Here is a 21,804-nt window from a genome sequence, read left to right as displayed (position 1 = left end):
GCAGATATATAGAAATTCTGAGTGCAAGCATGGAGTAAAAGTTTGGTATCCTCCCATTGATAAGTATATGCAAGTAGGATATTGGACTTACCAAGAGATTGAGTTGCACCATTAAGAATGATGTGGTAAAGGGAGCAATATTGTTGAAGGCTTATGAAAGCCAACAAAACAAGGTATGCTACCCTTTACCAAGTCAATGTGTGTATAGTGTAAGAAGAAAATGTTAAAGATGATGTATTTTACCAGATTACTACCATTAAGTTGGTTTATTTCATCTATACTATATTATTGATGTAATGGCTTTTAGAAGCAAGGAAAGCTTCTATATCAAACATGAGGTAATGTGTCTCTAATCATTATGGTTTATATCGATGACATGTAGCTCACTAGTCCTAATGAGACACACATTTTTGGTTATAAGACAGAGTTGAATTTGACATTTGACATGCCAAATTTGAGTGTATTACATCATTATTTGGGCATTTAGTTTAGGTAATATTATGCAAGTATAAAGTATGTTAAGAATTGTTGCAAAGATTTGCTCATAGGGACTGCAAGAATATTGCTACTCTTATGGAGGCAGGTTTGAAGTTGAGCCGTCATAATGTTGAAGATTGCTTTGAGGTCTTTCTCTCTCAACATAATATTGGATGTTTAATTTATTACAAGGCTGGACATTCAATTTGTAGCCTCATAAATCATGAAGTTTATGCATAGCCTAGGCACCAAGCATTGGCAAGTAGCAAGGTATAGGTTTTGCTATGTGAGTAGTACTCAGAACCTTGGGCTATTTTAGATACAAAGGCATAGCGTGGCGCTTTCTGATGCAAATTAGCGGCGTCACTATTTGCGTCGCAAATAGCAATGCAAATAGCGATGGTACATAAGTGAAAAAATGCGGGCCGAAACCTGAGCATGTTATTTTGCGCGAACGAACGAAAGAGAGAGCGAAAGGGAGAGTGAACTCCATCTTGCATTTGAGAGGGAGAGGGAAAGAAAGAGAGAAAGAGGGAGAAGGAAAGCTTGTTGCCGCCGCCGCCGCCGTTTGTGAAGAAGAGGAGGAAGTGTACGGAGGGCGAAGAGGAACAATTGTCACGAGGAGCCGCCGAATCCATCCTCGGGTCTTTGTGGTGAGTGCATTATTCCCTCTTGCTTTGTTTTTGTTTTTTCTCATTTTTAAAACTTGTTTTTGTTAAAATTCATGTGTATTGAGAGAGATAGAGAGAGGAAATGAGAGAGGGAGAGGAAATGAGAGAGAGAGAGAGAGGAAGAGAGAAAAGGAAAGAAGGAACGAGTGAGAGAAAAGAAGAAAACATTAAACATAATAGGGAAAGAGAGAAAGAGAGGGAGAGGGAGGAAGGGAGGGAGAGAGAGAGGGAGGGAGAGGTTGTTGTTATTGTTGTTGTTGTTTTATTGCTTCTTTTCTTTTTTTCTTATTTGTTGTTGTTATGGTAGTTGTAGTAGTAGTAGTAGCGGTAGCAGTAGTGGTAGTTGTTGTTGTTGTTTAATTTCTTATTTTCTTGTTTGTTGTTGTTGTGATAGTTGTAGTAGTAGTAGTGGTAGTGGTAGTGATAGTAGTAGTAGTTGTTGTTTAATTTCTTCTTTTCTTGTTTGTTGTTTTTGTGGTAGTCATAGTCGTGGTCGTAGTCATCGTAGTCATGGTTGTAGTAGTAGTAATAGTAGTTTTCTTGTTTGTTGTTGTTGTAGTAGTAGTAGTTTTTTTTGTTTTCTTATTTATTGTTGTTGTAGTAGTAGTAGTTTTTTTTTGTTTTCTTGTTTATTGTTGTTTAGTTTTCTTGTTTGTTGTTGTTGTAGTAGTAGTAGTTTTTTCTTATTTTCTTGTTTGTAGTAGTAGTTGTTGTTGTTGTTGTTGTTGTTGTTGTTGTTTCTTCTTTTCTTGTTTATTGTAGTAGTAGTGGTAGTAGTTTGTTGTTGCGGTAGTCTTAGTCGTAGTCATCGTAGTCGTAGTCATGGTTATAGTAGTAGTAGTAGTAATAGTTTTCTTGTTTGTAGTAGTAGTTGTTGTTGTTTTTTTTTTTCTTTTCTTGTTTATTGTTGTTTAGTTTTCTTATTTGTTGTTGTTGTTAATTTTTCTTCTTTTTTTATTTATTGTAGTGGTAGTGGTAGAGAGAGATATATATTTTGTTAAAGGCAATGAGAGAGGGAGAGAAAGAGGAAAAGAAATTAGAAGGAATGAGAGAGAGGGAATAAACATACAACATAATAAAGAAAGAGAAAAAGAGAGAGAGATGGAAGGAGATAAGAGAATGAATGAATAAAAAACAAAGAAAGAGTGGTGGTGAGGTCCGGTGCAATACCACGAGATGGGAAACACTCTAACATATGTTAATTTGTGGGTGGGTGGAGACTTTACATATGTTAATTTTGTTGAGTTACAAGAGAAGAAAGCCCTTCTCAAACAATTTAAGAAAGAAAAAAAGAATGATAACAAAAATAAATTGTTTGTCGTAACGTAGACGAAATGGAAAACGATGAAGGTCGTGATGTTCAAGATTGCGAGGTGGATCTTAATCAACGTGCCCCATGTCCTTGTTCTCAATGTAAGCTGGCAATTAGACTAAAACATTGATTGTCTATAGAGCACATACGACGCTTCGGTGAGTTTCAATATGAGATAATTGATCACACAATCTCAGATTTTGAGCAAACGGTAAGAAAAGTGTATATCAATCATTCATTGTATTCGCAAGCTAATTTTATACCATATACAAAAGCATTGGGTGTGACTGGGAAATTTTATATCCAGGGAGGTGACGTTTCATCCCAAGGAGGAGTGCACCCTTTGCGGCCAGTTAGAAGAGTTCATGGGCATGCGATGGATGGAGTGCCTAAGCCAATCCACCACTTGGAAGGTACTACCCAATCTACACCATCCATACCAGAGGAGACAAGTAGCCTTCTAGACTTACCTACAATCTTGGAGCTTGAGATGGAGGCAATGGTCAATGCATTGATGCCCATGGATGTTAAGACTTCTGATCCGCTTAGAGAGGAAGCATCCATACCATTATATGATGGGTGCTGAGAATCTCGCCTGAAGACACTGCTTGCACTCCTAACTGTGTAAGCAAAATACGAGTGGAGCGATGGGAGTGTGACTGAGTTGTTCAGGTACCTTGTATGTACACTTCGTTGATTTCTTTTCGACACTGTCATAAAAAACATTTATGCTTTTTCAAGGTGTTTTATGATTTTTTTAAGGTTACTAAAGTATCATATATTACAACTTGTAAATATCATGCTTGAGTCTTGTGATGATGCGCGACATATTTTACGAAAGCTTGGCATGGACTACAACAGCATCCGTGCATGTATCAATGATAGCATACTATTTCGAGGATAATACGGGACTATGGAGACATGTCCAAAGTGTGGTGCTCACAGGTATCGAAAAGACTTGCAAGGGCAAACCATCCCTCAAAAAGCTCTTAGATACTTTCTGCTTATCCCCTGCATAAACCACATGTTTCGTATGTCTGGCATGTCGAGCTTGACAATGTGGCATGCGCAGAATAGGTCCACAGATGGAGTTCAATGAATATCAGCGGATTCACGCGCATGGAGCCACATTGACCTCCATGGCCACACACTGTAAGAAGTTGAACCCATTCGGTCTGCGCTCAACTTCTTACAGTGTGTGACCTATAGTCCTTTTCAACTACAATATCCCTCAATGGCTTTCTACGAAGAAAGGACATCTCATCCTTAGCTTGCTCGTTCTCGGCCACTAGAAAGTCAAAAATATGGATGTGTATCTTTGTCCATTAATCGATGAAATTAAGATTTTTGGGAGGAGGGGGTCACCAAGTAAGATATGAGCAAGCACGATGATCGACGGTCTGCCAATATTCGAGCCATTCTCATATGGACCATGCATGACTTTTCGGGATTCGGAGAGTGCTCAAGTAAGTAGGCTTCTGTTCTCGTTGGTAGCATCTATCATAGCTCGTTCAAGTTTGTATTCACTAGATAGAGGTGTTGGGATAGGTTTGGTTACCTCAGGTTATCATGCATGTCCATTGTGCGGGCCACAATTAGACTCTCGAAGGTCATGAACCATGAAAAAGATGGTATATCAAGGACACGCCGCTTTCTTGCCAGAGAGTCATGAACTCAAGAAAGGTTTTCTTGGACGACCTTCAGCATGTATGAATGCCCAAAGCTAGTACGAGCTGAAAGTGGTCCACACGGAGTCACATCCAAACAGAATGCGATGGTTCTCAGTTTTCTACGAGTTGCCATATTGGACCAACTTATAGATCAACCACTTATTGGATCCCATGCATATTTTCAAGAACGTGGACAGCTTGCTATGGGCCACATCACAGGAAAGAGAAACACTATAGGAGCATGAATGGATTTGAAGGAGGTAGGCAAGATGGAGGCTCTTTGGCCGTAGTCGAGTGCTGATGGTCACTTACAGCTACCTCGCACTCCTTGGGTTTTTTCCACTAAAGAAGAGTGCATTGTGAATCAAACAGTCAAGTCCATCTGCACTCCGATGAGTATAATGCGTTCTCTCAGGTCCGCGTTTTCTAAAGACGACAAATTATCAGGGCTAAAATCCCATGATTGGCATAAGATATGTCAGGTTTGTATTACGAATGGATTGTAAGTGGCCTACGTATTTTGCTATTTGGAGTGTAGTCGTTGTTCATAATGCTTCCTCGTTGTGGCAGTTTGTACTATCGATCGCGATTGCAGAATGCCTTACTCCAGAAATATGCATGGGAATTTACAGGTTGTCAACTTTAGTGCAATGGATCTCACAGAAAGAGATTAAGAAATCCTTTATTGAATCCGCAAGGCGGAGATCAGTGGAGACGATCTGTCTCTTTGAGAAATACATGCCTACCATCATGCTCACAATACAAATCGACCTTCTTGTGCATCTTCTAGATGAAGTGGAGATTGCTAGACCTATCCATACGTGATGGATGTTCTTCTTGGAGTGCTTCATGAAAACCCTGAAATGCTTTGTGCGACAACGAGCTCGGCCAGAAGGTAGCATGGCTGAAGGTTGGTTGGTGTCTGAGGCGTTAGTGCATATTTCACAATGGCTACCAGCAATGGATTCAGACAACAGTATGCTATGGTTGCTGAAGGACGATGATAGACAGACTGGAGATGTGGTGGTTGGAAATGGGGTAGAAAAAAGAATGGATGTTGCAATGGAGGAGAAAGTGAATCGCTTTTGTATGTTGCACCATGCCTCTATGGAGACATGGCTTGCTAGTAGGTACTAGCAAGCTAGGAAAGCTCGAGAGGAAGCGCAATCTAAATTTCGATGTAGTACGTGCCATTGACCAATTCGATATCCCGAGGGCATGGAGGAGATGCCGTGGTTTATGTCAACGCAATGATTGCATGGAGCTTTGACCGCAACATCTCACGAAGGGGCGGAGGTGTAGAGGGAGCTCACGCTCAACCGCCAAGACCCATGTCAAGATTGTGGGAGAGAAGGAAGGAGTCTCACTTGTAGCTTTCTCACTTATACAATGAGGGAATACACTCAAAGGTGGAGACTGAAAACAGTTTTCCTCTTCTTAGTTGTGTAAGCCAAAAGAACTCTAGTACAAAGAAATAGAAGAACCCTATATATGGGTCTCAAACCAAACTCAACTAACTAAGGTGGCATACTAAGTGAGCCACGAACTAGAGTAGATAAGGATGTTGAGAATCAGAGTTTGCAGCAGTAGAATGTGTGCACAAGAGGGAGAAGAGAACTCAAAGTACAAGAATGAAATCTTGCTTACTAAGTTGCTTAGAGTACAACTTGGGTACACTCTCTCACATATGATAGTGACCCATAGGCTATTTATATAGCCCTTTGCCAGCTAGGGTTAGGGTTTCCCCTGCCCCTAGGGCTATTCACACTCATCTGCCCTTATACTCCCTTGCTTACAGTGGGTTTCTATGCCCGCCGTCTTCTAACACCCCCCCTCAATGCCAGGGTGGCATTGGATTACAAGACATGTAAGAGATTCCCCCCCTTTTTGGGATGCCTTTATAAATTAGGCTTACAAGGTTGTTTTAGGTAGATGATTTAAATAGTCAAAACAGTCGATCTTTAGATGAATTGGAGACATAGTTGGCCACCAATTCTTTGGGTATTTCAGGAGTGTTGGGGCATTTACTAGTGATATGCCCTGTCTTCTTGCATTTGTTACATTTCATCTTCTCGGGATACTTCTTCCAGTAGTTGTTTACAAGATGTCCTTTTTTCTTACAGAAATAACATTTAGTGAGAACTATATGAACCAATACTTGTTCACGGGAATTTGAAGTTGCTTGACTGTTGCTGCTTTCTTTGTGGTTCCTCTTTTCTTCATCCAAACACGATTGAATGGTACTTGCCAAAGTAGGATCTAGAATGTTGGTGAGAGTGGTTACAAGAGTAGGAAACACCTGTTTTACAGCTTTTAGGAGAATAGCAATAGCATCTTCTTCATGTATTGGAGCTTGTACAGAAGCAAGTTGTGTCATAAGTCCCTTCATATGAGAAATGAATTTTCCCAAATCTTCTCCTGAACAATATTCCAAGCTAAAGAATTCAATTTTAAGGAAGATTTTAGTATTTTTGCCAGTGGCTCCATAGAGCTTTTCAGGCTCATCCCATTTTTCTTTAGCAGTGTTTAGTTGATCAACATGATGAATCAGGGATTCATCTAAGTGTAGCATTATGATTGCTTGAGCACGTTGGTCATCCTCTATATCAATCATATTTGCAGAGTTTACAGCTCTACTGCCTTGAATAAGAGGCCAATACCCTCTCTCCATCATTTTGTATTTTATAAGTACCTGCCATGGGTGGAAATCCTTACCATCGAACGTTCGAATTTGAGGATGGACATCAACATATGTTGTGGTCATTGGGAAGGTCTTACCACTTGTTAGGACAAGGGCAGTGTCTAGTCCCTTACAAACTTTTCACTGAATGCGAAAGCAAATTTAGACAATGTGAAGTCAAAGTTACAATGAAGAGAAACACGGTTTGTCTATGATCTCAATGCTTGTTGCTGATGATTCTGAGGAGAGTACGATGGCACTCATGCTATTGATTTCACTGACCAATGTACTTGAGACAAAGTCACTCACTGTATGCACTTTCTTGTGCATGATGATCTATGTGTTAATTTTACACATAACCTTACAACAATATATGAAGAGGAATAAAAAACTCACTGGGTTTTAATGAATGCCCATCAAGCAATTAACCTGATGATTTATGATTAGTGTTTAAAAAACACTATTGTCAAGCTTAGTGAAGTGCTTGAATGGAACCTGGTTGGAAGTCGGCTTCCCGATGCTAAGTGATGTCAGTTGAGCATGCCCAACAGCTTTAGACTCTGAAACAGGGTTCAGAGACTCTACTTCAGTGATTAGAATCACTGTTAATGAAGCTCAGAGTGTAAAAATGACAAAATGTCAAGCTTGGAGCTTGTTAGCTATGGCTGCCACAAAATACACAGTTAGGGTTTGGCTTGTAGCAGCCAGCAGAGGTTGAATTTCTCAGAGCCCTCTTAGGGGTAGATGGCCCACTAGGGGGGCTACAAAAGACCTATGGTAGCCACCATTAATGCACCTTCTACAGCCCGTGTTTCAGCACGAGGTAGTTGCCTACCCAGAACTACACCGTTTCTGCAATTCACGTAATGCCGTCCTTCTGCGCGCCTTCTTTCACGGTCCATGGTAATAGGCAGCTGCGCCTTGAGGTGTGGAAGAGTTCCTCAGAAGAAACCACGAGCTGATATGGCCTCCTTTGTCCTCCCCAAGTCCTCCAATGGAGGTAGGTTGCAGGCAGCTATGGAGGAAAGAAGGATAAGATGAAGAAAATGATAGCTCATGTGCACTTAGTGATAACTGATGCTGAGGGAAGCTAAGGAAATCAGAGATGGCTCTGATACCATGTTGAGAATCAGAGTTTGCAGCAGTAGAATGTGTGCACAAGAGGGAGAAGAGAGCTCAAAGTATAAGAATGAAATCTTGCATACCAAGTTGCTTAGAGTACAACTTGGGTACACTCTCTCACATATGATAGTGACCCATAGGCTGTTTATATAGCCCTTTGCCAGCTAGGGTTAGGGTTTCCCCTGCCCCTAGGGCTATTCTCACTCATCTGCCCTTATACTCCCTTGCTTACAGTGGGTTTCTATGCCCGTCTTCTAACAAAGGATAGCTGTCATCTAGCTATTATTCATGGGCGGTGTACCAACCGCATCTGCAGCTAACAAGTCGGTGACATAAATGCACAACGGTCACCCTGGCATATCATGAGTGGAGCTTGATATCTCAACACTCCCTCTCGAGCTCAATCCCAATTTCTGCACACCAAGCAGGTCTCTGAACTTGTGCAGCTTCTCTGTGCCCAATGCCTTCGTGAATATGTCAGCTACATGATCCTCTGTGCTGACATAAACTAGATCAATAAGACCTAGTAAAACCCTCTCCCGCAATAGTGATAATGCATCTCAATGTGCTTTGTTCTAGCATGATAGACTGGGTTATTTGCCAAGTATATACTACTCATGTTGTCACAATAAATGACAATTGGCCCATCTGTAGGGCTGATGCATATCATAAAGTAGCTTATGCAACCAAGCTACCTCACATGCAGCCATTGCTGCACCCCTGTTGAGAGCGGAATTTTGATGCCGAGAAGTGCTTAAAAATAGCTAAAAATTATGAATATCAAGGGAAAAATATTCAACGTCGAAGGCGGCGGCTCGATCTAGGACGATTTTAAGCGTCAAAGTGCTCTAAGGACGCCCGTGCAACACTTGCGGATTTTTAGTAAATTTTCCGTGCGCCTGTGCAAGTGATGGAAGTTTTCGGTCAGTTTGTGGTCTCAAGACGGTCACAAAGGATTTTTCCGGGCTTGAATCGGACGCTGGACATGGGAGATATGGCAAAACCCGAGAGGGTGCCCATCAAAGGGAGCACCCCCCCAATCTAAAAAAAAATGAGAGCGGCATGTACTCGCGCTGATTAGCGCGCAGAAAAACGGCGCCCCCCCCCCAAAATCGAGATGTTATGGCTACAAAGAAGCCATAGAGGAGATGGCAGCAGGCAGATCCACTCCTTCTCCGCTCCGCATCGCCTCCTCTCGCACGTCAAATGGTGGACTGTAGAGAGAGAGAGAAAATCAGTCTTTCTCTCTCCTCCCCCTCTCTCCTCTAAGGGCAGATTCATGTGGTGAAGAAGAAGAAGAAGAATGGATGACGGATGCTTGTCTAATGAAGACCGGATTGCTCTGTGGTTCAAGAGGAATGAAGATTGCTGATTCCAGACTGTCATGAGCATTAATGGCTGCTGGAAATCAGTCCCGAGACATGGCAAATAAAAACCCGCAACCCGCAAAGAACGGTAAATTTATTTTTACAAAGGAAATTGATGTTTTATGCAATTTGCTTCATGAGTATTTGTTCCCATGGGTTGATTATGCATCATAATGTTGTTTGCTATGAGTTTGATCAGTTTATGCTAAAAAAATCAGAAAATCATAAGTGTTGTGACTGAAATTAATGGTGTAAAACCCGTAAAACACGCGAAATAGGGGAAAATTGGGTGTTTTTGATATACAAATGGAAAATATAATAAGACACACCAACTAAATTTGTGTTTTTTACTACAAATGAACCTAAGGGCCATAGCCCACAACTCGCTTTGTATTTTTAGTTATTTAATATTGCAAAAAATACAAAGAAAATAGGAAAAATGAAAAAAATAGGGAAAAAATGGATTTTGAGTGCCGAAAATTAAGGAAAAATAAGATTCATGTTTGTGGATGTATGGGGGATCTGAAGTATGAGGTTTAGCCTTAGTTTAGCCCTACCTTTATATTTTAGTGAGTTTTTGTTGCTTTTCATACAACAAAAAACATGGAAATGAACCCTAAACCGATCAATAATGCACAACCTAAACGGGTGAGGGGGTGGAGTGTATAAAAGGTGTTTAAAAGCTGAATGAAATAATGAAAAGCTTGCTGATTTTTATGCATATCATATAGATCGGTCGTTAATTTAAAATAAGAACCTAGTAGCATGAGGGTTTCTCGGTGCTAGGTTCATGCAACGCCGCATACGAGCGATAGTCAAAATCATTGAAAGAAATGTTTTCCACATGTGCACAATGCTGATTTTTCTTTGTTTTGGCACATGGACATTCACAATTTGCATGAAGCATAAAATGATAAAAGGTATCAGACAATACCTCCTGGATGCATAGCACCTGTATTCTCTAGATCATGACCAACGTTGAGTGAGTAAGGTTGTCCCAAGCTGTAGGCTAGGCGTTGGGTCTAAGGGGAAAGTAAAGTGAGGTATGGTACATCCTGGAACGAAATAATTGGTACCTTGAGAGAACTACGTGCGAAGTGTTATATATGTTTAGCGACGCATCGAGGTGCCAATCCCCAAGATGTAGGAGAGTCGCACTAAGGTAGCGGCAGTCAACCATGGGAGGACCTCTTATGTTTGTACTTCGTGCCTTTAGGCAATGTGCTCGGACTCCCTCTGAGGAGTGTTAATTGGGTTAGAGTTGGACTACGAAACGTGATATAAATGCAAGATGTTTAGGAAGGCAATATATGATGTATGTGTCATCAACGCTCCTGGCCGTGAGGCCGTGGGGTTGTTGAGTGCATGATAGAGATCTGGCTAGTGCATGAGCTAGTGCTGGCCCATTTTAGGTCCCATCAGTGGTGCGTCTGCTGGGAGCCACTTATAAGTGGTGGTTTTCAGATCTAGGGTTTTTAGGGACCAAAAGGAAGTTGGTTTATGTCCTCTGACAAGGACCATCAAACTGAAATCCAAAAAGCAGAACGTGCTGAGAGGGCTAGACGGGGGTTAGAGATCGTAAGCCGTTATTCTCCTCAAAGGAGTAGTTTAGTACGTATACGAAGTAGTGGTCTTAGCAACCCAACTACTCTACATAGTCTGTTAGGTGCAGGAGGAAGCATAAGATCTTCCTCTCCTCCACCAAGTCTACCCACTTCAAGTGGGGGGGTGAATTCACCCATTCAAGCTCCTATTGCTAATCCGATTGTCACCATGGCACATCCTATTGCGATTCCTGCAGGGACGCTGGATTTACCAGCCTTAGGAGTTCCCTTGCCCATTTTCAATGGGTTAGCGGAAGAGGATGCAGAATTTCACATTTGTGAATTTCAAAGATTGATGTTCAATTATCGCATCCAAGATGAGGGACATCTCATGATGTTCTTCAATATGACGTTAAAAGGAAGGGCTGCGGTTTGGTATCACAGCATAGAGTCTGGAACCATAACCACCATTGATCAATTCTATGCAGCTTTCCGAGCGGAATATGCCCCTGAAAGAGGTGGCCAATATTGGTTGCGGGTCTTGAATGTAGCACGTCAAGATCCTCACGAGAATGTGAAAGCATATGCTAAGAAGTTGAAGGAAGTATTCCGTAAGTTGCAAACTTACATTCCCATTCCACCAGCTGCCCAATTGCAATACTTTTTGCATGGGTTGGACTTTAATATCCAAGTACATTTGAGCAGTGTGGCCTTAGCAGATATAGACACTGCTATTACGCGGGCAGAGGGGGTAGAAGCACGATTACAAACGGCCTACTCCTCTCGAATGAATGTTAATGGGGGTTCAGTATCTAGCGGCAATCCAGCATTGACGAATGGAAGTCAAGGGATGCCCATGACTAACCCTATTGGGAGAGGGAGTATGGTTTCGAATGTACCTCTATTACCGGCCCCTCCCAGTGTGACTTTGCCTATGGCAAGTCAGTTGGCTCCACCAAATGTTGGAGGCCAAGTTTCAAATTCGAATGTTGTTCCTGTGGGTCAACATCCAATGCCAAATCAGATCGTTAGGCCAATGGAACGACGAGTTGACGATCAAGGCTATGAGTCGAGTGCATCTAATGTCCTTGGCGAAGTTAAGGACATGATGAAGCATTATACCGATATGATTTCTGAACAATATTGACAAATAGCCGTCGACGTTAATTTTTTGAAGAAGCAACAAAATTTGATAGGGAGTCGACGCCCTGAAGAGGGTGGACCCTCTAGATTCAGTTGTAAATGGTGTGGTGGACAACACTTCCCCAGGAATTGTCCAAATGTGAAATGTGACATTTGTGGGAAGTCTGGTCATCTAGCTGCTACCTGTTGGAGTAAGATTAGTTCTCTCTAACAAGGGAGTAAACAACCGGGCCCAGTGAATCATAGAGCGCAAGGAAATAACTTGCAGTAGAATGATGCACCTAGGCAAATATTACAGAGGGGAAAAACAACTGTAGAAGAGTTGCCACAAGGCAACGAAGTCAGCCTTATTGAGGTTGTACGAGTCCATGATGCTGAAACCTCTAACTTAAGAGCCGTGATGAGAGGCCAAAAGGCTAAAGAGGTTGACAAAGATAATACAAAACCGATTGAGGCAAACCCTAAACAAGGGGATAAGGGGACGCAAGTCCAGAGTCCTAGCATAGAAGGGGGATCGCTAAAGCTGGTTGACAGGAAAGGTGACCCTAAGAAGGATGAGGAAGTGCCCAGAAAGAAGGCAAGAACCAAGAAAGAAGCACTAAAACCGGTCCCAAGACCAAAAGAGAGGATGGTTTGGCAAGAGAAGAGAGCTTTGGCTACTTATCATGACTTTGATTTAGTGAGTTCTCTTTGTGAAGTCAAACCAATGTGAACCTCTTGCAATTGATCAAATTATCTCCAGGAGTACGCAAGGAATTTAAGAAGATCCTGCATATCGGGTATATTGTGGAACCTCTGGGCATAGCATGAGTAGGGGAAGATTGGTTTGACCATGCTGAAAAGAACTGCCCTAGGGTTCCAGCTTATGTAGATGGAATATTAGTGGAACATGCCATTGTAGACACTGGATCCTCTGTCAATATCATGAGTTCAGATTTGATGGAGAGGTTGGGTCTAGGCATCCAGAAAGATAGCTCCACCCTCCTGAGAATGACTGATGATAGTCTAAGACAACCAGAAGGTTGCGTTACTAGAGTCCATATTACGGTTGCAAGTGTGGAATGTTTCTTGGACTTTAGGGTGATCAGATTTGTAGGACGTCCTAGCTATCGAGTTTTTCTGGGTAGGCCTTGGATCTTACGAATAGACTGTCAAGTCGATATACCCGCCGGTCGAGTGGTTCTAGGCAGAGGTGCTAATCGAGTAATAGTCGATACTTATCCTGAGTCTCCTCAAAGTGAGAGAGCTCCTTTATCGTCTATGGAATTAGAGACAGCAGATGATCCATCTGGTAGTGAGACGTCATCCAGCGATGAATCTAAAGAGGGGTCCACTACAGAGGATATCTATCAGATAACTCTAAATGAGCCGATAGAGCCTCAAGATAGGATAAGAGATGCAGATGTGATTGAGTTAGACCTTGGCACACCGACTGATTCGCAGCCAATTAAATTAGGTTAGATGCTCAGTTCAGCAGAAAGGGAGGACTATGTGTCCTTGATTCAAGAATTCCACGATATCTTTGCTTGGAGTTATGATGAGCTGAGAGGCATTCCTCCCAGCCTAGCTATTCATCCTATTCTTGTTAAAGAAGGCAGTTGTCCTGTGCATCAGAAGGTAAGGCGTATGCCTTTTGAATTGAGGGACGGGCTGTTTGAAGAGTTGCAGAAGTTAAGGAAAGCTGGGTTAATCTTCCCTGTACAACACACAGAATGGTGTTCACCCGTTGTTATCAAGAAGAAGAAAAACAACCAGATCCGATTATGTGTGGATTTTAGAGAGCTGAATAAGCAGACAGTTAAGGATTACTACCCGTTGCCATTTATTGACCAAATTTTGGATCAATTAGCGGGTAGGGAGATATATTCGTTTATGGATTGCTTTGCAGGATATAACCAGATGGCAATTGCAGAAGAGGACAAGTTGAAAATAAATTTTATTACTGTCTTTGGTACTTTTGCGTACCATGTGATGGCCTTTGGTTTGTGCAATGCACCTGGATCGTGGCAATGAACAGCAGACAAGACCTTTGGTGACATCTCCCTAGATGAGTTGAAAGTATTTATTGATGACCTGGGGGCAGCCACTGTAAGGGAAAGGATGTTGATTATTTTAAGAAAATGCTTTGAGCGTTACAGACAATTTTGTATCACTCTTAACCCACGGAAGTATGTCTTTGGCGTACCTTATGGGCTATTGCTAGGCCATGTGGTTAGTTCAGTGGGAATAGCACAACTGACCCTGAAAAGATCAAGGTTATAGTTGCTATGAGTCCACCACGCACTCCAAAAGAGGTTCATAGCTTTCTGTCATCAATAGGATACTATCAAAGGTTCATCAATGCCTTGGCAGAAAGAACGTTGCCATTAACGAATTTATTATCCTTTAGTTGTTTATTTGAGTGGAGCGACCCTTGTAAGGTAGCTTTTGAGGATGTGAAATAGGAGCTAGTAAAAGCATCCATTTTAAAAGCACCTAAAAGGTGTGAGATATTCTATATATTTTCAGCAGAGCCACCATGCATAGTATTAGCTGTTTAGCCCAAATCTGGGAGGATAAGTAGTATCATCCGATAGCTTTTGCTAGTCGGAAATTGGGCATTTCAGAGATCAATTATACCTACATGGAGAAGTTGTGTCTTGCGATGGTCTTTGGGACTAAGAAATTCAGGCACTACATCCTCTATGAAAAGGTAGTGTTCTATACGAAGGCGGAAGGACTTAGATTGCTTATGAACAAGCTACAGCCACCTGATCGTTTGGCAAAGTGGTTAATCACTTTGTAGGAGTTTGATTATGAGATTAAGAGTAAGCCACTGAGGTTGCAGGGTATTGTGGAATGCCTTGTGGATTTCGGGGAGCCGAAAGAGACTTTGGCTGACGGAAGTGACATTGAGGAAAATTTTAAAATTGATACAGCTTTTATTCCATCTTGGTATGCTACTATCACGCATTATCTATCAACGGGAGAGACGGGAGCTGGTTTGTCAAAGTCTGAAAAGAGGAAAATCAAACAGCAAGCTTTGAAGTTTTCCTTGATCGCAGGGACACTATATCGGCACGGTGTTGATGATATTTATCACCGATGTGTGATGCCTGACGAGGTTCCTTTTATCTTGGAGGAGTGTCATGACTCTGCATGTGGAGGGCACTTTGCGGGACGGTTGACGGCGCAGAAAGCTTTACGAGCTGGATATTGGTGGCCGTCCATCTTCCAAGATTCTTTTGAGTATGTAAAGAAATGTGATACTTGTCAGAGACATGACAGTAGAGAGAATAGGAAACGCCCACTTACACCTATCATGGCTATCCTTCCGTTTGAGAAGTGGGGCATTGATTTTGTGGGTCCTATTACCCCATCGTCTACTACCCAAAAGAGGTATTTTATAGTAGCCACTGATTATTTCACAAAATGGTCAGAAGCGGGCGACGAGGCAGGACAATGCAAAAGAGACTGCAAGTTTCCTGTTAGAGCAGACTATCTGCCGCTTTGGTCCACCAAGGGAATTAGTGTCGGACCGTGGAACTCATTTTCTGAACAAAGTGATCAAAAGCTTGACTGAATCTTGGCAAATCAAGCACAATAAAGCGACTCCTTATAATCCACAAGCGAATGGGCAAGTTGAAAGTACTAATAAACAGCTTGTGGGAATCTTGTCTAAGATAGTCTCTGAGAAGAAACGAGACTGAGACAGGAAGTTGTATGTGGCAGTATGGGCATATAATACAACGTTCAAGCGAGCTACCGGCCATACTCCATTCAAATTGGTTTATGGGGAAGAGTGTGTGTTACCCCTCGAGATCGAATTGCCAACCCTATGGTTTGCAATCAATCATTCTTTGGGAGATAAGGATTCCCTTTTTGAACGTTTCATGACTATAGCCCACCTGGATGAGCTGAAGTTGTAGAGCTTATTACACCAAGAGGTAGCTAAGTGTCAGATGAAGCGGTTGCATGACCTTAGAGCGAAGAAATATACCTTTAAAAAAGGACAGTTAGTCCTCTATTATGATGCACATAGGGAGTTGTTTCCAAGGAAGTTGGAACCTAAATGGGATGGCCCCTACAAGATTGTGAGGTTAGGGAAAAATAGGTCTACGGCCCTATTAGCTGATCTACAAGGAGTAGAGTTTAAAAATAAGGTTAATCTTAATAAGATTAAACCTTATTATTTCTAAGTATGCTAATACAAAAGAAATGCATTACAGGTCCATGCTAGGAATTATTTGAGACCTGCGGAAGAGCTTAAAGTCGGTTGATGGGTCGGTTAATTCCTTATTTGGAGCACCCATATCTGGAGTAGAGATACCATCAGGGGAAACTCATCTGGTGGAGCAAAGGATATAAAGTAATTGAGCAAGAAGACAGAACCTTTGTGTGGGAGATTAAAGTCTTCTGCCATAACTGCTTACGACTGTTGACGAGTATCCCTGTTGAGTTCAATGAAGAAGGTAGGATGGAGCAGTCAGTTCATCCTCTCAATATGCTAAACTTTGATTACCATAATTACAAGTAGAGGGGTTCGTGATGGCCGGCTATGTAAACCCATTATGGATGTACACATTATATTTTGACGGAGCATCCAGGGGCCCTAATAAAAAAGGAAGCGTTGGAGTAGTAATCCGAGATCCCAGACGTAGAGTTACGATGAAGTTAGCTGCTTATCTCGGGGTAGGATTCACTAACAATATGGCGGACTATAAAGCCTTGATTATGGGACTGCATATTGCCAAACAAGGTGGTATTCGTCGATTGTTAGTAAAAGGGGATTCCCAATTGATCCTGAATCAGCTAGATGGGACATACACAATGCAGAATCCCATTCTTTGTATGTATCATCGGACTGCTATGACCCAACTTGAGGAGTTTGAGAGAGTGTCTTTTCAGCTGATTCCACGGTACTGGAATCAGTTTGCAGATTCATTGGCAAATCTTGCTTATGAGGAAGACCTCTTCTTTAATTGTGGTCCTAGTTTGGATATTGTGATCAATGATGAAACATGACCCGGTCGCTTGTGGGGAATGTTATCAGAGCATGCAATATATGGCAGACGATGGTTGATATGGGTGATGCAAAGAGTAGCCGAGACCAATCTACCGTTATTATCCTGGATCCATAGGTTAATTAGACAACATGTGATGCGTACGCCTCTTGCTATATATGCAGGAGGGATGGGTCATAACCTTATGCATTTAGTTTAGGGCTACGAGCCTGTTTTTCCTCCTTGGGAAGGAGCTTATTATTGTATATCTACACTATTTCAGGGAGCGATGTGTAGGTGCCATTCTGTTTTATTGCATTAGGCCAAGAGGGCCGATTAAGTTTTGTAGTGAAGTGCTTTATTTCATTAGGCCAAGAGGGCCAGTTGTCTGTTTAGTGCAGGTACGGTTAATGGTTTCCTGTTTGAGCTCTGTGCTAGACAGGTTCGAAGAAGAGCTTGGAAGGAGCCTTTTGTTGCTTGGAAGCTTCTCGTGGCCCTATCCAGGTGATATCTCTCCTTTATGAGTACTGTGGTTTTTATGCTATATGTGTTTGTGTACTTGTTAAGGGGTTTCTCGTTTCTTGTTGGGGACTAGCGTCCAAGGTATGAAGTCCCAAGTTTAGGTTCAGTATGTTTGAGGGAGGTCTGAGTAGTCGTTGCCTCCTGTAAAGACATTCTCAGACATTGAAAGACCTATTTTAGACGGAAGTCCTAGTGACCCTATTCTGCTAGCCTGCTAGGCAGTCGTTCTAGGAGGTTTTGTTAGTTGTGAGGCAGTTAGAGAAGCCTGTCAGAAGAAAATAAATATGATAAAGGAAAAAAACCCTAAATATCTTAAAGACAATAAATATAAATACAGAGGTGTGTAAAAAGGGGTTCTAACCCCTATCAAAAACAGCAGAAGAAAAGAAAGGAAAATTTATAAGCAGTTGATCATTGCTTTGCGAGGACTTGGTAGGTTCCTGGGGACGAGTCAGACCCAGGGCCGATGCCTTGTCTTCCTAGGGGTGGCATCTTGCTGAAAAAGAAGAAAATAAGGAAGGTTGGAGCGAAAATAAAAGTGAGCGTCAGAAAAGGATTAAGTGTTGCCTTGCGAGGGCTTGGTAGGTTCTTGGGTACCAAGACAGGTCCTGAGGCCGATGCCCTGTTCTCCTTGGGTCATACGCTCAGCTCCCTCCTTTTTACATGCCCAAGTATAGAAAATGAAAACCCTAAAAGAAGAAATGTGCTAAAAGAAAATACTTCTTGATCAGGCTATAGGAGTCCTCGCCTAGTAGGAGCTCCTGGTTGTGTTGTCCTCAGTTAGGTAGGTAGTTTAGACCACCACTTAGGGCAACCTCTTTTACAGTCCTTTTTAGTTTGGCCATGTTGGAGCAGTTGGTTAGTGACTAGCTACGGCCCTTTTATCAGATTATGCTAGGCCTACTCCTTGTGGATGTCATGCCTTGGTTCTGTCACGGGGGAGGGTGAGCGTTGTGATGTGTTTTAATATGTCTCGTGGTCGCCAATGAGAGCAGAATTTTGATGCCGAGAAGTGCTTAAAAATAGCTAAAAATTACGAATATCAAGGGAAAAATATTCAACGTCGAAGGCGGCGGCTCGATCTAGGACAATTTTAAGTGTCAAAGTGCTCTAAGGATGCCCGTGCAACACTTGCGGATTTTTAGTAATTTTTCTGCATGCCTATGCAAGTGACGGAAGTTGCCGTCAGTTTGTGGTCTCAAGACAGTCGCGTAGGATTTTTCCGGGCTCGAATCGGATGTCGGACATGGGAGATATGGCAAAACCCGGGAGGGTGCCCAAAAAAGGGCCAGAAATGAAAGGGTGGCCACTTGAGGAATGAAGGGGTGCCCTTCAAAGGGGGCACCCCCCAATCTAAAAAAAAAGGAGGGCGGCATGTACTCGCGCTGATCAGCGCACAGGAAAATGGCGCCCCCCCCCCCCCAAATTCGAGATGTTATGGCTACAAAGAAGCCATAAAGGAGATGACAGCAGGCAGATCCAATCCTCCGCTCCGCATCGCCTCCTCTCGCGCGTCAAATGGTGGACTGTAGAGAGAGAGAGAAAATCAGTCTTTCTCTCTCCTCCCTCTCTCTCCTCTAAGGGCAGATTCATGTGGTGAAGAAGAAGAAGAAGAATGGATGACGGATGCTTGTCCAATGAAGACATGATTGCTCCGTGGTTCAGGAGGAATGAAGATTGCTGATTCCGGACTGTCATGAGCATTAATGGCTACTGGAAATCAGTCCCAAGACATGGCAAATAAAAACCCGCAACCCGCAAAGAATGATCATTTCATTTTTACAAAGGAAATTGATGTTTTATGCAATTTGCTTCATGAGTATTTGTTCCCATGGGCTAATTATGCATCATAATGTTGTTTCTATGAGTTTGATCAGTTTATGCTAAGAAAATCAGAAAATCATAAGTGTTGTGACTGAAATTAATGGTGTAAAACCCGTAAAACACGCGAAATAGGGGGAAATTGGGTGTTTTTGATATATAAATGGAAAATATAATAAGACACACCAACTAAATTTGTGTTTTTTACTGCAAATGAACCTAAGAGCCACAGCCCACAACTCGCTTTGTATTTTTAGTTATTTAATATTGCAAAAAATACAAAGAAAATAGGGAAAATGAGAAAAAATAGGGAAAAAATAGATTTTGAGTGCCGAAAATTAAGGAAACATAAGATTCATGTTTGTGGATGTATGGGGGGTCTAAAGTATGAGGTTTAGCCTCAATTCAGCCCTACCTTTATGTTTTAGTGAGTTTTTATTGCTTTTCATATTAAAAAAAACATGGAAATGAACCCTAAACCGATCAATAATGCACAACCTAAACGGGTGAGGGGGTTGAGTGTATAAAAGGTGTTTAAATGCTAAATGAAATGATGAAAAGCTTGCTGATTTTTATGCATATCATATAGATCGGTCGTTAATTTAAAATAAGAACCTAGTAGCACGAGGGTTTCTCGGTGCTAGGTTCATGCAACGCCGCATACGAGCGATAGTCAAAATCATTGAAAGAAATGTTTTCCACATGTGCACAATGCTGATTTTTCTTTGTTTTGACACATGGACATTCACAATTTGCATGAAGCATAAAATGATAAAAGGTATCAGACAATACCTCTTGGATGCATAGCACCTGTATTCTCTAGATCGTGACCAACGTTGAGTGAGCTGAAAGTAGATTCCTCTCTTCTACACATCAAGTTTCAGGGCTAATCCAAGCAGAATAGATTGAGTAGGTGGCAGACCTGTCACAGTTGTATTTGTAGCAGCCTCGTAAGCTTTATGGGACTGATCTGTAACTTCTTTCCTTTCACTACCAGTCTTGAACTCTGCTACATATCTGTAATAGTCACTTCATACGAACACGTTCAAATACTTCTAAATCGGCTTCAACATTCACTGCGAGGAGGGCCTTCTCCATGAGATGCCGTTTTACAAAGGTACTTTCCCTTCTTATTAAAGATGTCGAAAGATTCATGTTCGTTGCCTTCGCTCTGTCAATTCGCCTCTTTTAAGCACAATCATGGGTGCTTCAGGTGTCTTCCTTCTCGTCCTTCTCAATCCAGAGCTCGCCTCCTCTGCATCGAAGGGATCAAAATACTGAACAAAGCCGAAGCCCCGAGGTTCCCAGAGTAAGGTGATCGTACTCCACCCTCATAGCCGGAAAAGCTACGACCCCCTTGCCCTCTCTCTAGTTCTCATTTCAGATGGTTTTTTTTCTGTTCTCTTCTGCAAACACTACAGTAATCTCCCATCCATACAGAATTCGATGATTCATGTAATATTGTGCCTCCCCTCAGACCAAACAATGATTCTCCTTTTCTGCTTTTTTCTTTTCTTCAGGCTAGATTTATTGCGCTCCAAAAAGTAGTCTTTCTTCTACCAGAAAAGCGGCCCCTTGTCGATAGCTCCGATCCTGCCATATCCTTTCAAGATAGAGACAAACGTGACAGTGTTTGGTAAAACACTATCTGTTTGCATTCGGTCGTAACACTTTAGTGCTTCCTGAACTGGTCCATGCTCCACATATCCTGTAATTAGTGCATTCCATAGCGCAATATCACGCACTGCCAACAGATCAAAGACCTTTTGTGCCTCTAATAGGAAACCAAAATTTACATACATATCCACCAAAGCACTCCCAACAAAGATATCTTTTTCAAGTCCCACCTTGGCAACTTCTACGTGCATTTCTTTGCCCTGGTCTTTTGCTCTTAGATGGCTGCAACTTTTCAAGATGCAAAAGAATGTGCAATTATCTGGAGAGAATTCCTCCAGCTGCATTGCACGAAAGCATTTCAAAACCTCCCAAAAAGGCCCATGTTCAGCATAGCCAGCAATTAAAGCATTCCAGCACATAACATCTCGACTTGGCAACCTGTCGAAAACAGCCTGTGCATCTGTAAGTGAGCTACACTTGCCATACATTTCGATTAGAGTGCTGCCAACAATAAGATCTGTATCAAATCCCTTCTTTGTAACCTCCAAGTGCATCTCTTAACCTCTTTCTATGGCTTCCACATTGCCACAAGCTTTCAAGCCACACACATAAGTAATAGCATCCTGACCGATGCTATTGAGTGTCATCTCATCAAGGAATTCCAATGCTTCTCTATCACAGCCATGTTCAGCATATCCTGTCATAAGTGTCGTCCAGGATACGACATCTTGATCTGACATATTGTCAAATACTTCTTGGGCTTTTCCAAGCATACCGGATTTTGCATACATGTCAACCAGAGCATTATTGATAAATTCCTCTTGCTCCAAACCCTCTTCACTATACTGCCTATGCAGAACAAAAGTATAATCACAA

General features: G+C 42.0%; 1 protein-coding gene across 1 annotated transcript; it reads right to left on the bottom strand.

Annotated features, from left to right (window-relative positions):
• Positions 1-20,867: 20,867 nt before the first annotated feature.
• On the bottom strand, positions 20,868-21,482 carry LOC148038731 (putative pentatricopeptide repeat-containing protein At3g23330). Its single transcript, XM_087675276.1, has one exon. It carries the CDS (start codon positions 21,480-21,482, stop codon positions 20,868-20,870), a length of 615 nt encoding a protein of 204 aa, XP_087531402.1.
• Between the last annotated feature and the right edge of the window lie 322 nt (positions 21,483-21,804).

The sequence above is a fragment of the Lygodium microphyllum genome, chromosome 3, assembly GCF_053477565.2.
Source record: "Lygodium microphyllum isolate KBCC chromosome 3, Lygodium_microphyllum_v1.1.10, whole genome shotgun sequence".
NCBI lineage: Eukaryota > Viridiplantae > Streptophyta > Polypodiopsida > Schizaeales > Lygodiaceae > Lygodium > Lygodium microphyllum.
Note: the sequence above shows the minus strand (reverse complement) of the source record. Positions and strands in the feature narration are given on the sequence as shown.